Consider the following 13729-nt stretch of genomic DNA (forward strand, 5'->3'; position numbering starts at 1 on the left):
TAATGCCCATGATTTTGGAATGAGATGTTCGACGAGCAGGTGTCTACATACTTTTGGCCATATAATGTATGTCAAAGTGTGTCAAGCAAGTGAAAGTGGCGAAATTGTGGCAACTTTAGGACAAATGATAACAGCTAAGTGAAATCCAACTGATGCCATTGTATGAAGAGCACACAATATAAGCATAATTTACTATTTTTGACTGCTGTCATATCTACACTTATATTCATTATAATGGCATTATTGCTTTTGTGCTGAGTTGCACTATTTATGGCCACTTGGCGCTTATAATGATGTTTATGCTACTGATATTTTCATAATTTGATTGAGCGTCTTTTGACCGTGCGTCTTGGTGTTTGGGGGTATTTTTATGTTCCAACGCATATCCTTTCAGTTTCATACATTTAGCTTACAGTAACATAAACTAATGAAGATGCTATTGTGTTATTTGAAGTAAAATAGAAATTGTTTTCTAATGTTACCCAAGGCCTTCATAAACACACCCAAATGATTATTTTTGCGATAGCATACATGAAACATATGCATTACACTGTTAGAGTGTTGCAGTCAGAATGACTGCTCATTAGTTTGAAGGGGGGTCCATCGAGGCCCAGCGGTTCTAGTGTGAATGCACTGAAAGATATGTGATAAGAAAGGCCCCATATAAGGTCTCTTATAATGTATAATATCATCCCATTGGTGTAGAGTGAAGTTCCCCCTAGACCACAGATGTCAAAGTCATTCCATGGAGGGCCGAAAGTCTGCAGGTTTTCACTCCTCCCTTGTCCTTGATTGATTAAGGTCACTAATTAGTAAGGAACTTCCCACACCCGATTGTCTCGGGCTTAATTTAAAGGTCAAAATAAAAACCTGCAAACACTAGGCCCTCCACGGAATTAGTTTTACACCCCTGCCCTAGACACTGATCTTGGGGCAGTTTTGCATTTTCCACTAATGGTTAAAATTAGGAATTATCCTAAATCTGTACCTGGGGAAAACCTCACCACAGAGCAAGTTATTATCAGCCATTTTAAGTTAATTGAAATATTGAAAGACAAAACATTATAAGTCTTATAAAATAAAATAAAATTGTATTTGTCACATGCGCCGAATACAACAGGTGTAGGTAGACCTTACAGTGAAATGATTACTTACAAGCCCTTAACCAACAATGTAGTTATAAGAAAGAATACCAAAACAAATACGAAATAAAAGTTTCAAATAATTAAAGAGCAGCAGTAAAATAAAAATAGAGAGGCTATATACAGGGGGTACCGGTAAAGAGTCAATGTGCGGGGGCAAATGTAATGCATTATACAGTTGAAGTCGGAAGTTTACATAAACTTAGATTGGAGTCATTAAAACTCATTTTTCAACCACTCCACAAATGTATTGTTAACAAACTATAGTTTTTGCAAGTCGGTTAGGACATCTACTTTGTGCATGACACAAGCAATTTCCAACAATTGTTTACAGACAGATTATTTAACTTATAATTCACTGTATCACAATTCCAATGGGTCAGAAGTTTACATACACTCAGTTGACTGTGCCTTTAAACAGCTTGGAAAATTCCAGAAAATTATGTCATGGCTTTAGAAGCTTCTGATAGGCTAATTGACATCATTTGAGTCAATTGGAGGTGTGCCTGTGGATGTATTTCAAGGCCTACCTTCAAACTCAGTGCCTCTTTGCTTGGCATCATGGGAAAATCAAAAGAAATCAGCCAAGACCTCAGAAAAAAAATGGTAGACCTCCACAAGTCTGGTTCATCTTTGGGAGCAATTTCCAAATGCCAGAAGGTACCACTTTCATCTGTACAAACAATAGTACGCAAGTATAAACACCATGGGACCACGCAGCCTAGAGATTAACGTACTTTGGTGCGAAAAGTGCAAATCAATCCCAGAACAACAGCAAAGGACCTTGTGAAGATGCTGGAGGAAACAGGTACAAAAGTATCTATATCCACAGTAAAAGTATAGTCCCGTGTAGCTCAGTTGGTAGAGCATGGCGCTTGCAACGGCAGGGTTGTGGGTTCGATTCCCACGGGGGGCCAGTATGACAATGTATGCACTCACTAACTGTAAGTCGCTCTGGATAAGAGCGTCTGCTAAATGACTCAAATGTAAGTGTAAAACGAGTCCTATATCGACATAACCTGAAAGGCCGCGCAGCAAGGAAGAAGCCACTGCTCCAAAACCGCCATAAAAAAGCCAGATTACGGTTTGCAACTGCACATGGGGACAAAGATCATACTTTTTGGAGAAATGTCCTCTGGTCTGATGAAACAAAAATAGAACTGTTTGGCCATAATGACCATCGTTATGTTTGGAGGAAAAAGGGGGTTGCTTGCAAGCCAAAGAACACCATCCCAACCGTGAAGAACGGGGGTGGCAGCATCATGCTGTGGGGGTGCTTTGCTGCAGGAGGGACTGGTGCACTTCACAGAATAGATGGCATCATGAGGAAGGAAAGTTATGTGGATATATTGAAGCAACATCTCAAGACATCAGTCAGGAAGTTAAAGCTTGGTCGCAAATGGGTCTTCCAAATGGACAATGACCCCAAGCAAACTTCCAAAGTTGTGGAAAAATGGCTTAAGGACAACAAAATCAAGGTATTGGAGTGGCTATCACAAAGCCCTGACCTCAATCCTATAGAAAATGTGTGGGCAGAACTGAAAAAGCGTGTGCGAACAAGGAGGCCTACAAACCTGACTCAGTTACACCAGCTCTCTCAGGAGGAATGGGCCAAAATTCACCCAACTTATTGTGCGAAGCTTGTGGAAGGCTACCCGAAACATTTGATCCAAGTTAAACAATTTAAAGGCAATGCTACCAAATACTAATTGAGTGTATGTAAACTTCTGACCCACTGGGAATGTGATGAAAGAAATAAAAGCTGAAATAAATCATTCTCTCTACTATTATTCTGACATTTCACATTCTTAAAATAAAGTGGTGATCCTAACTGACCTAAGACAGGGAATATTTACTAGGATTAAATGTCAGGAAGTGTGAAAAACTGAGTTTAAATGTATTTGGCTAAGGTGTATGTAAACTTCCGATTTCAACTGTACCTTTTGTTATGCACCCAGTGTTCTAAGCATATAGAGCTGACAAACTCCATCATAAGTGGATGAGGGTGATGTCTACTCCACGAGCAGTACAAACGGCAACATCCAATAGGAGCTCACCAACGAATGTCGCTGCAAATGTATTTTATGAAAACCTGGGCACCTAATGGAAGTTTTACGCTGTTTATTTTTATTAAACGTTCAATTTGAAAACACGAGGTAGCTCTTCCTTTTCTATTTCTGCTTCTTCCTCTCTGCTCTGAGTACCTTTACCTCTCCGCTTTCCTGGCTCTCTGCAATTGTTACAATGCAGGGGCACAATTTTCACTGGCTGCACTGCAGAATAGTCAGCCTACCATTGTTGTTGACAACCTTATTTACCACGTAGCAAAAGCTATTAGCCCATTGCAATTGCACCCTGTGACTGTGTGTACAAAGAGCCAGATTATCTGCACAAGAGAAGCTCATCAAGCAGCGACAAGGCACCCGTAAGACATGAATGCAGCTCGAACACAGTGGAACAGTGTACAAGAGCCAGGTACACAAAGCTCTGACCCAGAGCAACGTACTTTCAACAAGCCTTTCTGAGGATCATGAAATCTGAAGGTTGGGCTTTATATTAAACTCAGTATGGCCTCTCTTGCCCTCTGCAGGAGACACAGGAAAAAGCTCCGGGCGCACTTCTTGGAGAGCCGGAATCTGAGGGTGTGCAGTATCAACTCCTCTGGGCTCATGTCTAAATCCAGCCCCAGGCCTCAGTGCGGCTGGCAGCTTCAAAAGGTGAGATAAGGAAACAGCGTTCTTATTCAATTATTAATGAGACTTGCGAAAGCAAAAATCCCCACTTTAAATCTTGTAAAAATGTTGTATTATTATTTGTAATACACAGTTAAATCTAGAAATGTCATTCATAACTTTAAAACATGCAGACCGGTCAGGACCAGGGTACTTGTATAAAACTTTTCGATAACATTTATACTTTTTAAACTATTAAACTTTTTTTCCTTCTTTAAAAACCTGTGTCGTCATGGCCAGAAGTTGTGTGGTTGTGGTCAGTAGTTGTGTGGTCAGAAGTTGTGGTGACTAATTGTGACAAGCAGTTGTTTGGTTGTGGTCAGAAGTTGTGTGGTTATGGTAAGCAGTTGTGTGGTCAGAAGTTGTGTGGACAAATTGTGACAAGCAGTTGTTTGGTTTTGGTCAGAAGTTGTGGTCAGTAGTTTTTTTTTTTTTTTGTCATTTAGCAGACGCTCTTATCCAGAGCGACTTACAGGAGCAATTAGGGTTAAGTGCCTTGCTCAAGGGCACATCGACAGATTTTTCACCTAGTCGGCTCGGGGATTAGAACCAGCGACCTTTCGGTTACTGGCACAACGCTCTTACCCACTAAGCTACCTGCCGCCCTACAACCGTGTGTGGTCAGAAGTTGTGTGGTTGTGGTTAGTAGTTGTGTGGTTGTGGTGACAAATTGTGACAAGCAGTTGTTTGGTTTTGGTCCGAAGTTGTGTGGTTGTGGTAAGCAGTTGTGTGGCCAGAAGTTGTGTGGTTGTGGTCAGTAGTAGTGTGGTTGTGGTCACTAATTGTGGTAAAGAGTTGTGTGGTTATGGTCAGAAGTTGTGTGCTTGTGGTCAGTAGTTGTGTGCTTGTGGTGACGTAAGCAGTTGTGTGGTTGGGGTTAGAAGTTGTGTGCTTGTGGTCAGCAGTTGTGCGGTTGTGGTTAAAGGTGTGTGGTTGTGGTCTGTAGTTGTGTGGTTGTGGTCACTAAATGTGATCAGAACTTGTGTATAGTCATTAGTTGTTTGGTCAGAAATTATGTGGTTGTGGTCAATAGTTTTGTGGTTGTGGTCACTAGATCTGGTCAATAGTTGTGTAGTTGTTGTCAGTAGTTGTGTGGTTGTGGTCAGACAATTTGTGGTAATGGTCAAAAGTTGTGTGGTTGTGATCAGTAGTTGTGTGGTTGTGGTCACTAATAATTGTAGACAGTTGTGTGGTTGTGGTTAGATGTTGTGTGGTGGTGGTCAGTAGTTTTGTGGTGGTGGTCAGAAGTTGTGGTCAGTAGTTGTGTGGTTGTGGTCAGTAGTTATGTGGTGGTGGTGGTCAGATGTTCTGTGGTTGTGGTCAGTAGTTGTGTGGTTGTGGTCAGAAGTGGTGTGGTTGGGGTCAGAAATTGAGTGGTTGTGGTCACTAATTGTGGTAAGCAGTTGTGTGGTTGTGGTCATAAGTTGTGTGGTTGGGGTCAGTAGTTGTGTTGTTGGGGTCAGTAGTTGTGTGGTTGTGGTCAGCATTTGTGTGGTTGTGGTTAGAAGTTGTGTGGTTATGGTCTGTAGTTGTGTGGTTGTGGTCACTAGATGTGATCAGAACTTGTGTGGTTGGGGTCAGTAATTGTGTGGTTGTGGTCAGTAGCTGTAATCAGCAGTTGCGTGGTTAGTAGTTGTGTGGTCAGAAGTTGTGTGGTTGTGGTCAATATTTATGTGGTTGTGGTTTCTAGATATGGTCAGCAGTTGTGTGGTTGTAGTCAGAGGTTTTGTGGTAATGGTCAGTAGTGGTGTGGTTGTGGTCACTAATTGTGGTAAGAAGGTGTGTGGTTGTGGTCAGTAGTTGTGTGGTTGTGGTCACTAATTGTGGTAAGAAGTTGTGTGGTTGTGATCAATAGTTGTGTGGTTGTGGTCACTAATCGTGGCCGACAGTTGTGGGGTTGTGATTAGATGTTGTGTGGTGGTGGTCAGAAGTTGTGTGGTTGTGGTAAGTAGTTGTGTGGTTGTGGTTAGAAGTTGTGTGGTTGTGGGCAGTTGTTATGATCAGTAGATGAGTGGTCAGAAGTTGTGTGGTTGTGGTCACTAATTGTGTTAAGCAGTTGTGTGGTTGTGGTCAGAAATTGTGTAATTGTGGTCAGTAATTGTGTGGTTGTGGTTTCTAGATATGGTCAGCAGTTGTGTGGTTGTAGTCAGAGGTTTTGTGGTAATGGTCAGTAGTGGTGTGGTTGTGGTCACTAATTGTGGTAAGAAGGTGTGTGGTTGTGGTCAGTAGTTGTGTGGTTGTGGTCACTAATTGTGGTAAGAAGTTGTGTGGTTGTGATCAATAGTTGTGTGGTTGTGGTCACTAATCGTGGCCGACAGTTGTGGGGTTGTGGTTAGATGTTGTGTGGTGGTGGTCAGAAGTTGTGTGGTTGTGGTAAGCCGTTGTGTGGTTGTGGTCTGAAGTTTTGTAGTTGTGGTAAGTAGTTGTGATGAGCAGTTGCGTGGTCAGTAGTTGTGTGGTCAGAGGTTTTGTGGTTGTGGTAAGTATTTATGTTGTTTTGGTCACAAGATGTGGTCAGTGGTTGTGTGTTTGGGGTCAGAAGTTGTGTGGTTGTGGTCAGTAGTTCAGTGGTCAGTAGTTGTGTGGTCAGAGGTTTTGTGGTTGTGGTCAGAAGTTGTGTGGTTGTGGTCACAAGATGTGGTCATCAGATGTGTGGTTGTGTTCAGAAGTTTTGTGTTTGTGTTGAGTTGTTGTGTTCAGTAGATGAGTTGTCAGTATTTGTGTGGTCATAAATTATGTGGTTGTGGTCAGTAGTTGTATGGTTTGGCTCATAAGCTTGTGTGGTTGCGGTCCATAGTTGTGTCGTTATGGTCACTAATTGTGGTAAGCAGTTGTGTGGTTGTAGTCAGTAGTTCTGATCAACAGTTGCGTGGTCAGTAGTTGTATGGTCAGAAGTTGTGTGGTTGTGGTCAGTAGTTATGTGGTGGTGGTCAGATGTGTGGTTGTGTTCAGAGGTTGTGTGGTTGTGCTCAGAAGTTGAGTGGTAGTGGTCACTAATTGTGGTAAGCAGTTTTGTGGTTGTGTCTGAAATTGTGTGGTTGGGATCAGAAGTTGTGTGGTTGTGGTAAGAAGTTGAGTGGTAGTGGTCACTAATTGTGGTAAGCAGTGGTGTGGTTGTGGTCAGAAATTGGGTGGTTGTGGTCTGTAGTTGTGTGGTAGTGGTCAGAAGTTGAGTGGTAGTGGTCACTAATTGCGGTAAGCAGTTGTGTGGTTGTGGTCAGAATTGGGTGGTTGTGGTCAGAAGTTGTGTGGTTGTGGTCAGTAGTTGTGTGGTTGTAGTCGGTAGTTCTAATCAGTAGATGCGTGGTCAGTAGTTATGATGTGGTGGTGAGATGTTGTGTGGTTGTGGTCAGAAGTTGTGTGGTGGTGGTCAGAAGTTGTGTGGTTGTGGTCAGAAATTGAGTGGTTGTGGTCACTAATTGTGGTAAGCAGTTGTGTGGTTGTGGTCATAAGTTATGTGGTTGTGCTCAGTAGTTGTGTGATGGTGGTCAGTTGTTGTGTGGTGGTGGTCAGTTGTTGTGTTCAGTACATGATTGGTCGGTAGTGTTTTGGTCAGACGTTTTGTAGTTGTGGTCAGTTGTTGTGTGGTTGTGGTCACTAATTGTGGTAAGCAGTTGTGTGGTTTTGGGTAGAAGTTGTGTGGTTGTGGTCAATAGTTGTTTGGTTGTGGTCAGCAGTTGAGTTGTCAGTAGTTGTGTGGTCAGAAGTTGTTTGGTTGTGGTCAGAAGTTGTGTCGTGGTGGTCAGAAGTTGTGTGGTTGTGGTAAGACATTGTTGGTTTTTGTCAGTAGTTGTGGTCAACAGTTGAGTGGTCAGTAGTTGTGTGGTCAGAAGTTGTTTGGTTATGGTCAGTAGTTGTGTCGTTGTGGTCCCTAATTGTGGTAAGCAGTTGTTTGGTTGTGGCCAGAAGATGTGTGCTTGTGGTCAGTTGTTGTGTGCTTGTGGTCACTAATTGTGGTTAAAGGTGTGTGGTTGTGGTCAGCAGTTGTGTGGTTGTGTTCAGTAGTTGTAATCAGCAGTTGCATAGTAATTAGTTGTTTGGTCAGAAGTTATTTGGTTGTGGTCAATAGTTTTGTGGTTTTGGTCACTAGATGTGGTCAATTGTTGTGCTGTTGTTGTCTGTAGTTGTGTGGTTGTGGTCAGACTTTTTGTGGTAATGGTCAAAAGTTGTGTGGTTGTGATCAGTAGTTGTGTGGTTGTGGTCATTAATAATTGTAGACAGTTGTGTGGTTGTGGTTAGATGTTGTGTGGTGGTGGTTAGTCATTTTGTGGTGGTGGTCAGAAGTTGTGGTGTTGTGGTCAGATGTTCTGTGATTGTGGTCAGTAATTTTGTGGTTGTGGTCAGAAGTTGTGTGGTTGTGGTCAGCAGTTGTGTGGTTGTGGTCAGCAGTTGTGTGGTTGTGGTTAGAAGTTGTGTGGTTGTGGTCAGTAGTTGTGTGGTTGTGGTCAGTAGTTGTAATCAGCAGTTGTGTGGTCAGTAGTTGTGTGGTCAGAAGTTGTGTGGTTGAGGTCAATATTTATGTGGTTGTGGTCACTAGATATGGTCAGCAGTTGTGTGGTTGTGGTCAGAAGTTGTGTGGTTGTGGTCAGAAATTGTGTGGTTGTGGTCAGCAGTTGTGTGGTTGTGGTCAGCAGTTGTGTGGTTGTGGTTAGAAGTTGTGTGGTTGTGGTCAGTAGTTGTGTGGTTGTGGTCAGTAGTTGTAATCAGCAGTTGCGTGGTCAGTAGTTGTGTGGTCAGAAGTTGTGTGGTTGAGGTCAATATGTATGTGGTTGTGGTCACTAGATATGGTCAGCAGTTGTGTGGTTGTGGTCAGAAGTTGTGTGGTTGTGGTCAGAAATTGAGTGGTTGTGGTCACTAATTGTGGTAAGCAGTTGTGTGGTTGGGGTCAGTAGTCGTGTGGTTGTGGTCAGCAGTTCTGTGGTTGTGGTCAACAGTTGTGTGGTTGTGGTCAGTAGTTGTGTGGTTGTGGTCACTAATTGTGGTAAGTAGTTGTGTGGTTGTGATTAGAAGTTGTGTGGTTGTGGTCAGTAGTTCTATGGTGGTGGTCAGAAGTTGTATGGTTGTGGTCAGTAGTTGTGGTCAACAGTTCAGTGGTCAGTAGTTGTGTAGTCAGAAGTGTTGTGGTTGTGGTCAGAAGTTGTGTGGTTGTGGTCACAAGATGTGGTCATCAGATGTGTGGTTGTGTTCAGAAGTTTTGTGTTTGTGTTGAGTTGTTGTGTTGTGTTCAGTAGGTGAGTTGTCAGTATTTGTGTGGTTAAAAGTTATGTGGTTGTGGTCAGTCCATAGTTGTGTCGTTATGGTCACTAATTAGGGTACGCAGTTGTGTGGTTGTGGTCAGAAGTTGTTTGGTTGTAAGTCAGTAGTTTTGATCAGCAGTTGCGTGGTCAGAAGTTGTGTGGTTGTGGTCAGAAGTTGTGTTGTCAGAAGATCTGTGGTTGTGGTCAGTAGTTATGTGGTGGTCAGAATTTGTGTGGTTGTGGTCAGTAGTTGTGTGGTTGTGGTCAGAAGTTGAGTGTGGTCACTAATTGTGGTAAGCATTTGTGTGGTTATAGTCAGAAATTGGGTGGTGGTGGTCTGTAGTTGTGTTCAGTACATGTGTGGTCTGTAGTTTTGTGTACAGAAGTTGTGTGGTTGTGGTCAGTAGTTGTGTGGTTGTGGTCAGTAGTTGTGTGGTTGTGGTCAGCAGTTGTGGTTTAACATGCCATTTTTATCTATCTAAACTAATAGAATCCACAGATTTCAAGTTGAAGATAAATACTTTTACCAAGAGTATTAGTGTATATATATACAGTGGGGAGAACAAGTATTTGATACACTGCCGATTTTGCAGGTTTTCCTACTTACAAAGCATGTAGAGGTCTGTAATTTTTATCATAGGTACACTTCAACTATGAGAGACGGAATCTAAAACAAAAATCCAGAAAATCACATTGAATGATTTTAAAGTAATTCATTTGCATTTTATTGCATGACATAAGTATTTGATACATCAGAAAAGCAGAACTTAATATTTGGTACAGAAACCTTTGTTTGCAATTACAGAGATCATACGTTTCCTGTAGGTCTTGACCAGGTTTGCACACACTGCAGCAGGGATTTTGGCCCTCCTCCATACAGACCTTCTCCAGATCCTTCAGGTTTCGGGGCAGTCGCTGGGAAATACGGACTTTCAGCTCCCTCCAAAGATTTTCTATTGGGTTCAGGTCTGGAGACTTGCTAGGCCACTCCAGGACCTTGAGATGCTTCTTACGGAGCCACTCCTTAGTTGCCCTGGCTGTGTGTTTCGGGTCGTTGTCATGCTGGAAGACCCAGCCACGACCCATCTTCAATGCTCTTACTGAGGGAAGGAGGTTGTTGGCCAAGATCTCGCGATACATGGCCCCATCCATCCTCCCCTCAATACGGTGCAGTCGTCCTGTCCCCTTTGCAGAAAAGCATCCCCAAAGAATGATGTTTCCACCTCCATGCTTCACGGTTGGGATGGTGTTCTTGGGGTTGTACTCATCCTTCTTCTTCCTCCAAACAAGGCGAGTGGAGTTTAGACCAAAAAGCTATATTTTTGTCTCATCAGACCACATTACCTTCTCCCATTCCTCCTCTGGATCATCCAGATGGTCATTGGCAATCTTCAGACGGGCCTGGACATGCTCTGGCTTGAGCAGGGGGACCTTGCGTGCGCTGCAGGATTTTAATCCATGACGGTGTAGTGTGTTACTAATGGTTTTCTTTGAGACTGTGGTCCCAGCTCTCTTCAGGTCATTGACCAGGTCCTGCCGTGTAGTTCTGGGCTGATCCCTCACCTTCCTCATGATCATTGATGCCCCACGAGGTGAGATCTTGCATGGCGCCCCAGACTTAGGGTGATTGACCGTCATCTTGAACTTCTTCCATTTTCTAATAATTGCGCCAACAGTTGTTGCCTTCTCACCAAGCTGCTTGCCTATTGTCCTGTAGCCCATCCCAGCCTTGTGCAGGTCTACAATTTTATCCCTGATGTCCTTACATAGCTCTCTGGTCTTGGCCATTGTGGAGAGGTTGGAGTCTGTTTGATTGAGTGTGTGGACAGGTGTCTTTTATACAGGTAACGAGTTCAAACAGGTGCAGTTAATACAGGTAATGAGTGGAGAACAGGAGGGCTTCTTAAAGACAAACTAACAGGTCTGTGAGAGCCGGAATTCTTACTGGTTGGTAGGTGATCAAATACTTATGTCATGCAATAAAATGCAAATTAATTACTTAAAAATCATACAATGTGATTTTCTGGATTTTTGTTTTAGATTCCGTCTCCCACAGTTGAAGTCTACCCCTATGATAAAAATTTCAGACCTCTACATGCTTTGTAAGTAGGAAAACCTGCAAAATCGGCAGTGTATCAAATACTTGTTCTCCCCACTGTATATATATGCGAGAAGAAGAAAAAAAACATATGGGGGATTGGAAGTGATGCAGACAATTACATTGATGGAAGTTACAATCTATCTGAAATATTAAAGCTGATCTACCCCCTAGGAAAAAAATTATAATAATACAATTTTAGTATATTAGTAATTGACTGACCAGATCTCTCCAAATCTCCCAACAATGCTATTTCTAGGGTCAATTTTAGATAATGTTATGCTTTTCATCTGTTCCTGAACCTGAGACCAGAAACAGGCTACCTGAGGGCAATACCAGAACAAATGATTTATTGATTCTGTATCGTCGCAACAAAATCTGCAGAGCTGCGATGATTGTATGCCCCAAGTATTCAACATTTTGTTGTTGGCAAGAATTCTGTACAATAATTTTTGCTGAAAAGCACAGCGTCTTTAATCTTGCGTCGTTTTATATATCAACTCATACACCCTGTGCCTTGGAATCGGTACATCAAAAATCTCTTCCCAGCTATTTTGCAATCCGTATGGCACATCTGTCAACATCCTGGTCCTCAAATGAAACTGGTATACATTCCTATTTATGCTATTTTTGTTCCTCCGCCAGTTTCATCCTTTATATTGTGCAGACAGACCAGTTCCCTACCTACTCCTGCTGCCACCTGCCTCCTCCATTTTTTGGGGTAGTGCTGTAATCAATTGGTTGTAATCTTGGATTGAGCAGACCTTCCTGTACAATTCCGATAGTGCCATGAAAGACATAACACTACCATTCCAATTTACAATATCATTTAAAAACAAAATACCCTTTTCAAACATATTTTCCATAAATACAGGAATTTTATCAACCAGCACATTTGAGTTCAGCCATAATATTTGTTGTAATATTTGTTCTCTTCTTTTCTGGGGGATGAAATTGAAATTGTGACCAGCTCTGCATTGCTTGTTTGAAAATGAGATATACTTTGAACAATGTTTCATTTTCAATTAATCGAAAATGAGACATGGCAATCTGCACAAAGGTAAAAATGACATTTTTAAACAAGGGATGAGCTTTTCTTAGTCATCTACTTGAGAACCATTTTGGGTTCAAGTAAAACTTTTGTATAAGTGAAGCTTTTAGAGAGAGGTTTAGTGCTTTTATATTTAAAAATCTCAGCCGACCCCGTTCATATTAATTATATAGATAGGCACGCTTTGTCTTGTCTGGTTTAACATGCCAGATAAAGAATAAACTAAATTGCTCATATGATTTGAAGAACAAATCATCAGGAGTAGGCAGAGCCATAAGTAAGTGAGTAAACTGAGATATGACTAAGAAGTTAATCAGTCTAATTTTTCCATAAATAGACAGGTATTTACCTCTCCATGTTTGCAGGATCTTGTCTATTTTTACTAGTTTTTTATTGAAATTAATTGTGGAGAGCTCATTTATATATTTTGTGATATGAATACCAAGTATGTCTACTTCACCGTCAGCCCATTTTATAGGTAAACTGCAGGGTAATGTAAAAGTTGTGTTTTTTTTAGATCCAATACTTAATATGGTACACCTATCATAATTAGGTTTTAGTCCAGAGAGGCCAGAAAAGTTATCTAGATCTTCAATGAGACATTGCAGGGATCTAGCTTGCGGACTTAATATAAAACTTGAGTCATCGGCATACATGGACACCTTCATTTTTAAGCCTTGGATTTCGAATCGTCTAATGTTGTTATTTGATCTGATTTTAATAGCTAGCGTTTCGATGGCCATAACTAATAGATATGGTGACAGCGGACACCCTTGTTTAACTCCTCTTGACAGTTCAAAACTATCTGAGAAGTAGCCACTATTTACTAGTTTACACATGGGGTTGCTTTACATTACTTTTACCCATTGAATAAGAGACTCACCGAAATTTTAAAAAATCCAGGTATTTATATGTAAAATCCAGTCTTACTTTATCAAAGGCCTTTTCCAAATCCACTATGAATACCAGGCCTGGCTTCTTAGATGTTTCATGTTGTTCTATTATTGCTAGTAGTTGTTGTATATTGTCTCCAATGTATAGACCATGTAAAAAACCTGTCTGATCAGGATGAACAATACCTGGTAAAACCTTTTTAATTCTGAGTGCTCTGCATTTCGCTAGTATTTTTGCATCAGCTGGTAGAGCACGGCGCTTGTAACGCCAAGGTAGTGGGTTTGATCCCCGGGACCACCCATACACAAAAATGTATGCACGCATGACTGTAAGTCGCTTTGGATAAAAGCGTCTGCTAAATGGCATATTATTATTTAATTTAACATTGAAGTGTAAGAGGCCTCCAGTTTTTAGATGGACTGAATCTTTTGTATTTTCCATCTGGGTTTTAATAACCGTGAAATCTTCCTGCTGAGCACCTGACAGACTACCATTTCTATAGGAGTAGTTAAAACAAGCTAGAAATTGAGCTTTGATTATATAAAAAAAGGCTTGATTTACCTCTACCGGTGTGC

The 13729-nt window shown here is 41.6% G+C and overlaps 1 protein-coding gene across 1 annotated transcript in view; it reads left to right on the forward strand.

The window, feature by feature from the left end:
- The window catches only part of LOC121547935 (pro-neuregulin-3, membrane-bound isoform-like), a 472942-nt gene that overhangs the window by 384964 nt on the left and 74249 nt on the right, over positions 1-13729 (forward strand). The window contains exon 6 of the mRNA XM_041859343.2: positions 3733-3859. Coding sequence (XP_041715277.2) covers positions 3733-3859 — 127 coding nt within the window. The remainder of the gene's footprint in view (positions 1-3732; positions 3860-13729) is intronic.

This window comes from Coregonus clupeaformis, chromosome 31 (genome assembly GCF_020615455.1).
Source record: "Coregonus clupeaformis isolate EN_2021a chromosome 31, ASM2061545v1, whole genome shotgun sequence".
Classification (NCBI taxonomy): Eukaryota; Metazoa; Chordata; class Actinopteri; order Salmoniformes; family Salmonidae; genus Coregonus; species Coregonus clupeaformis.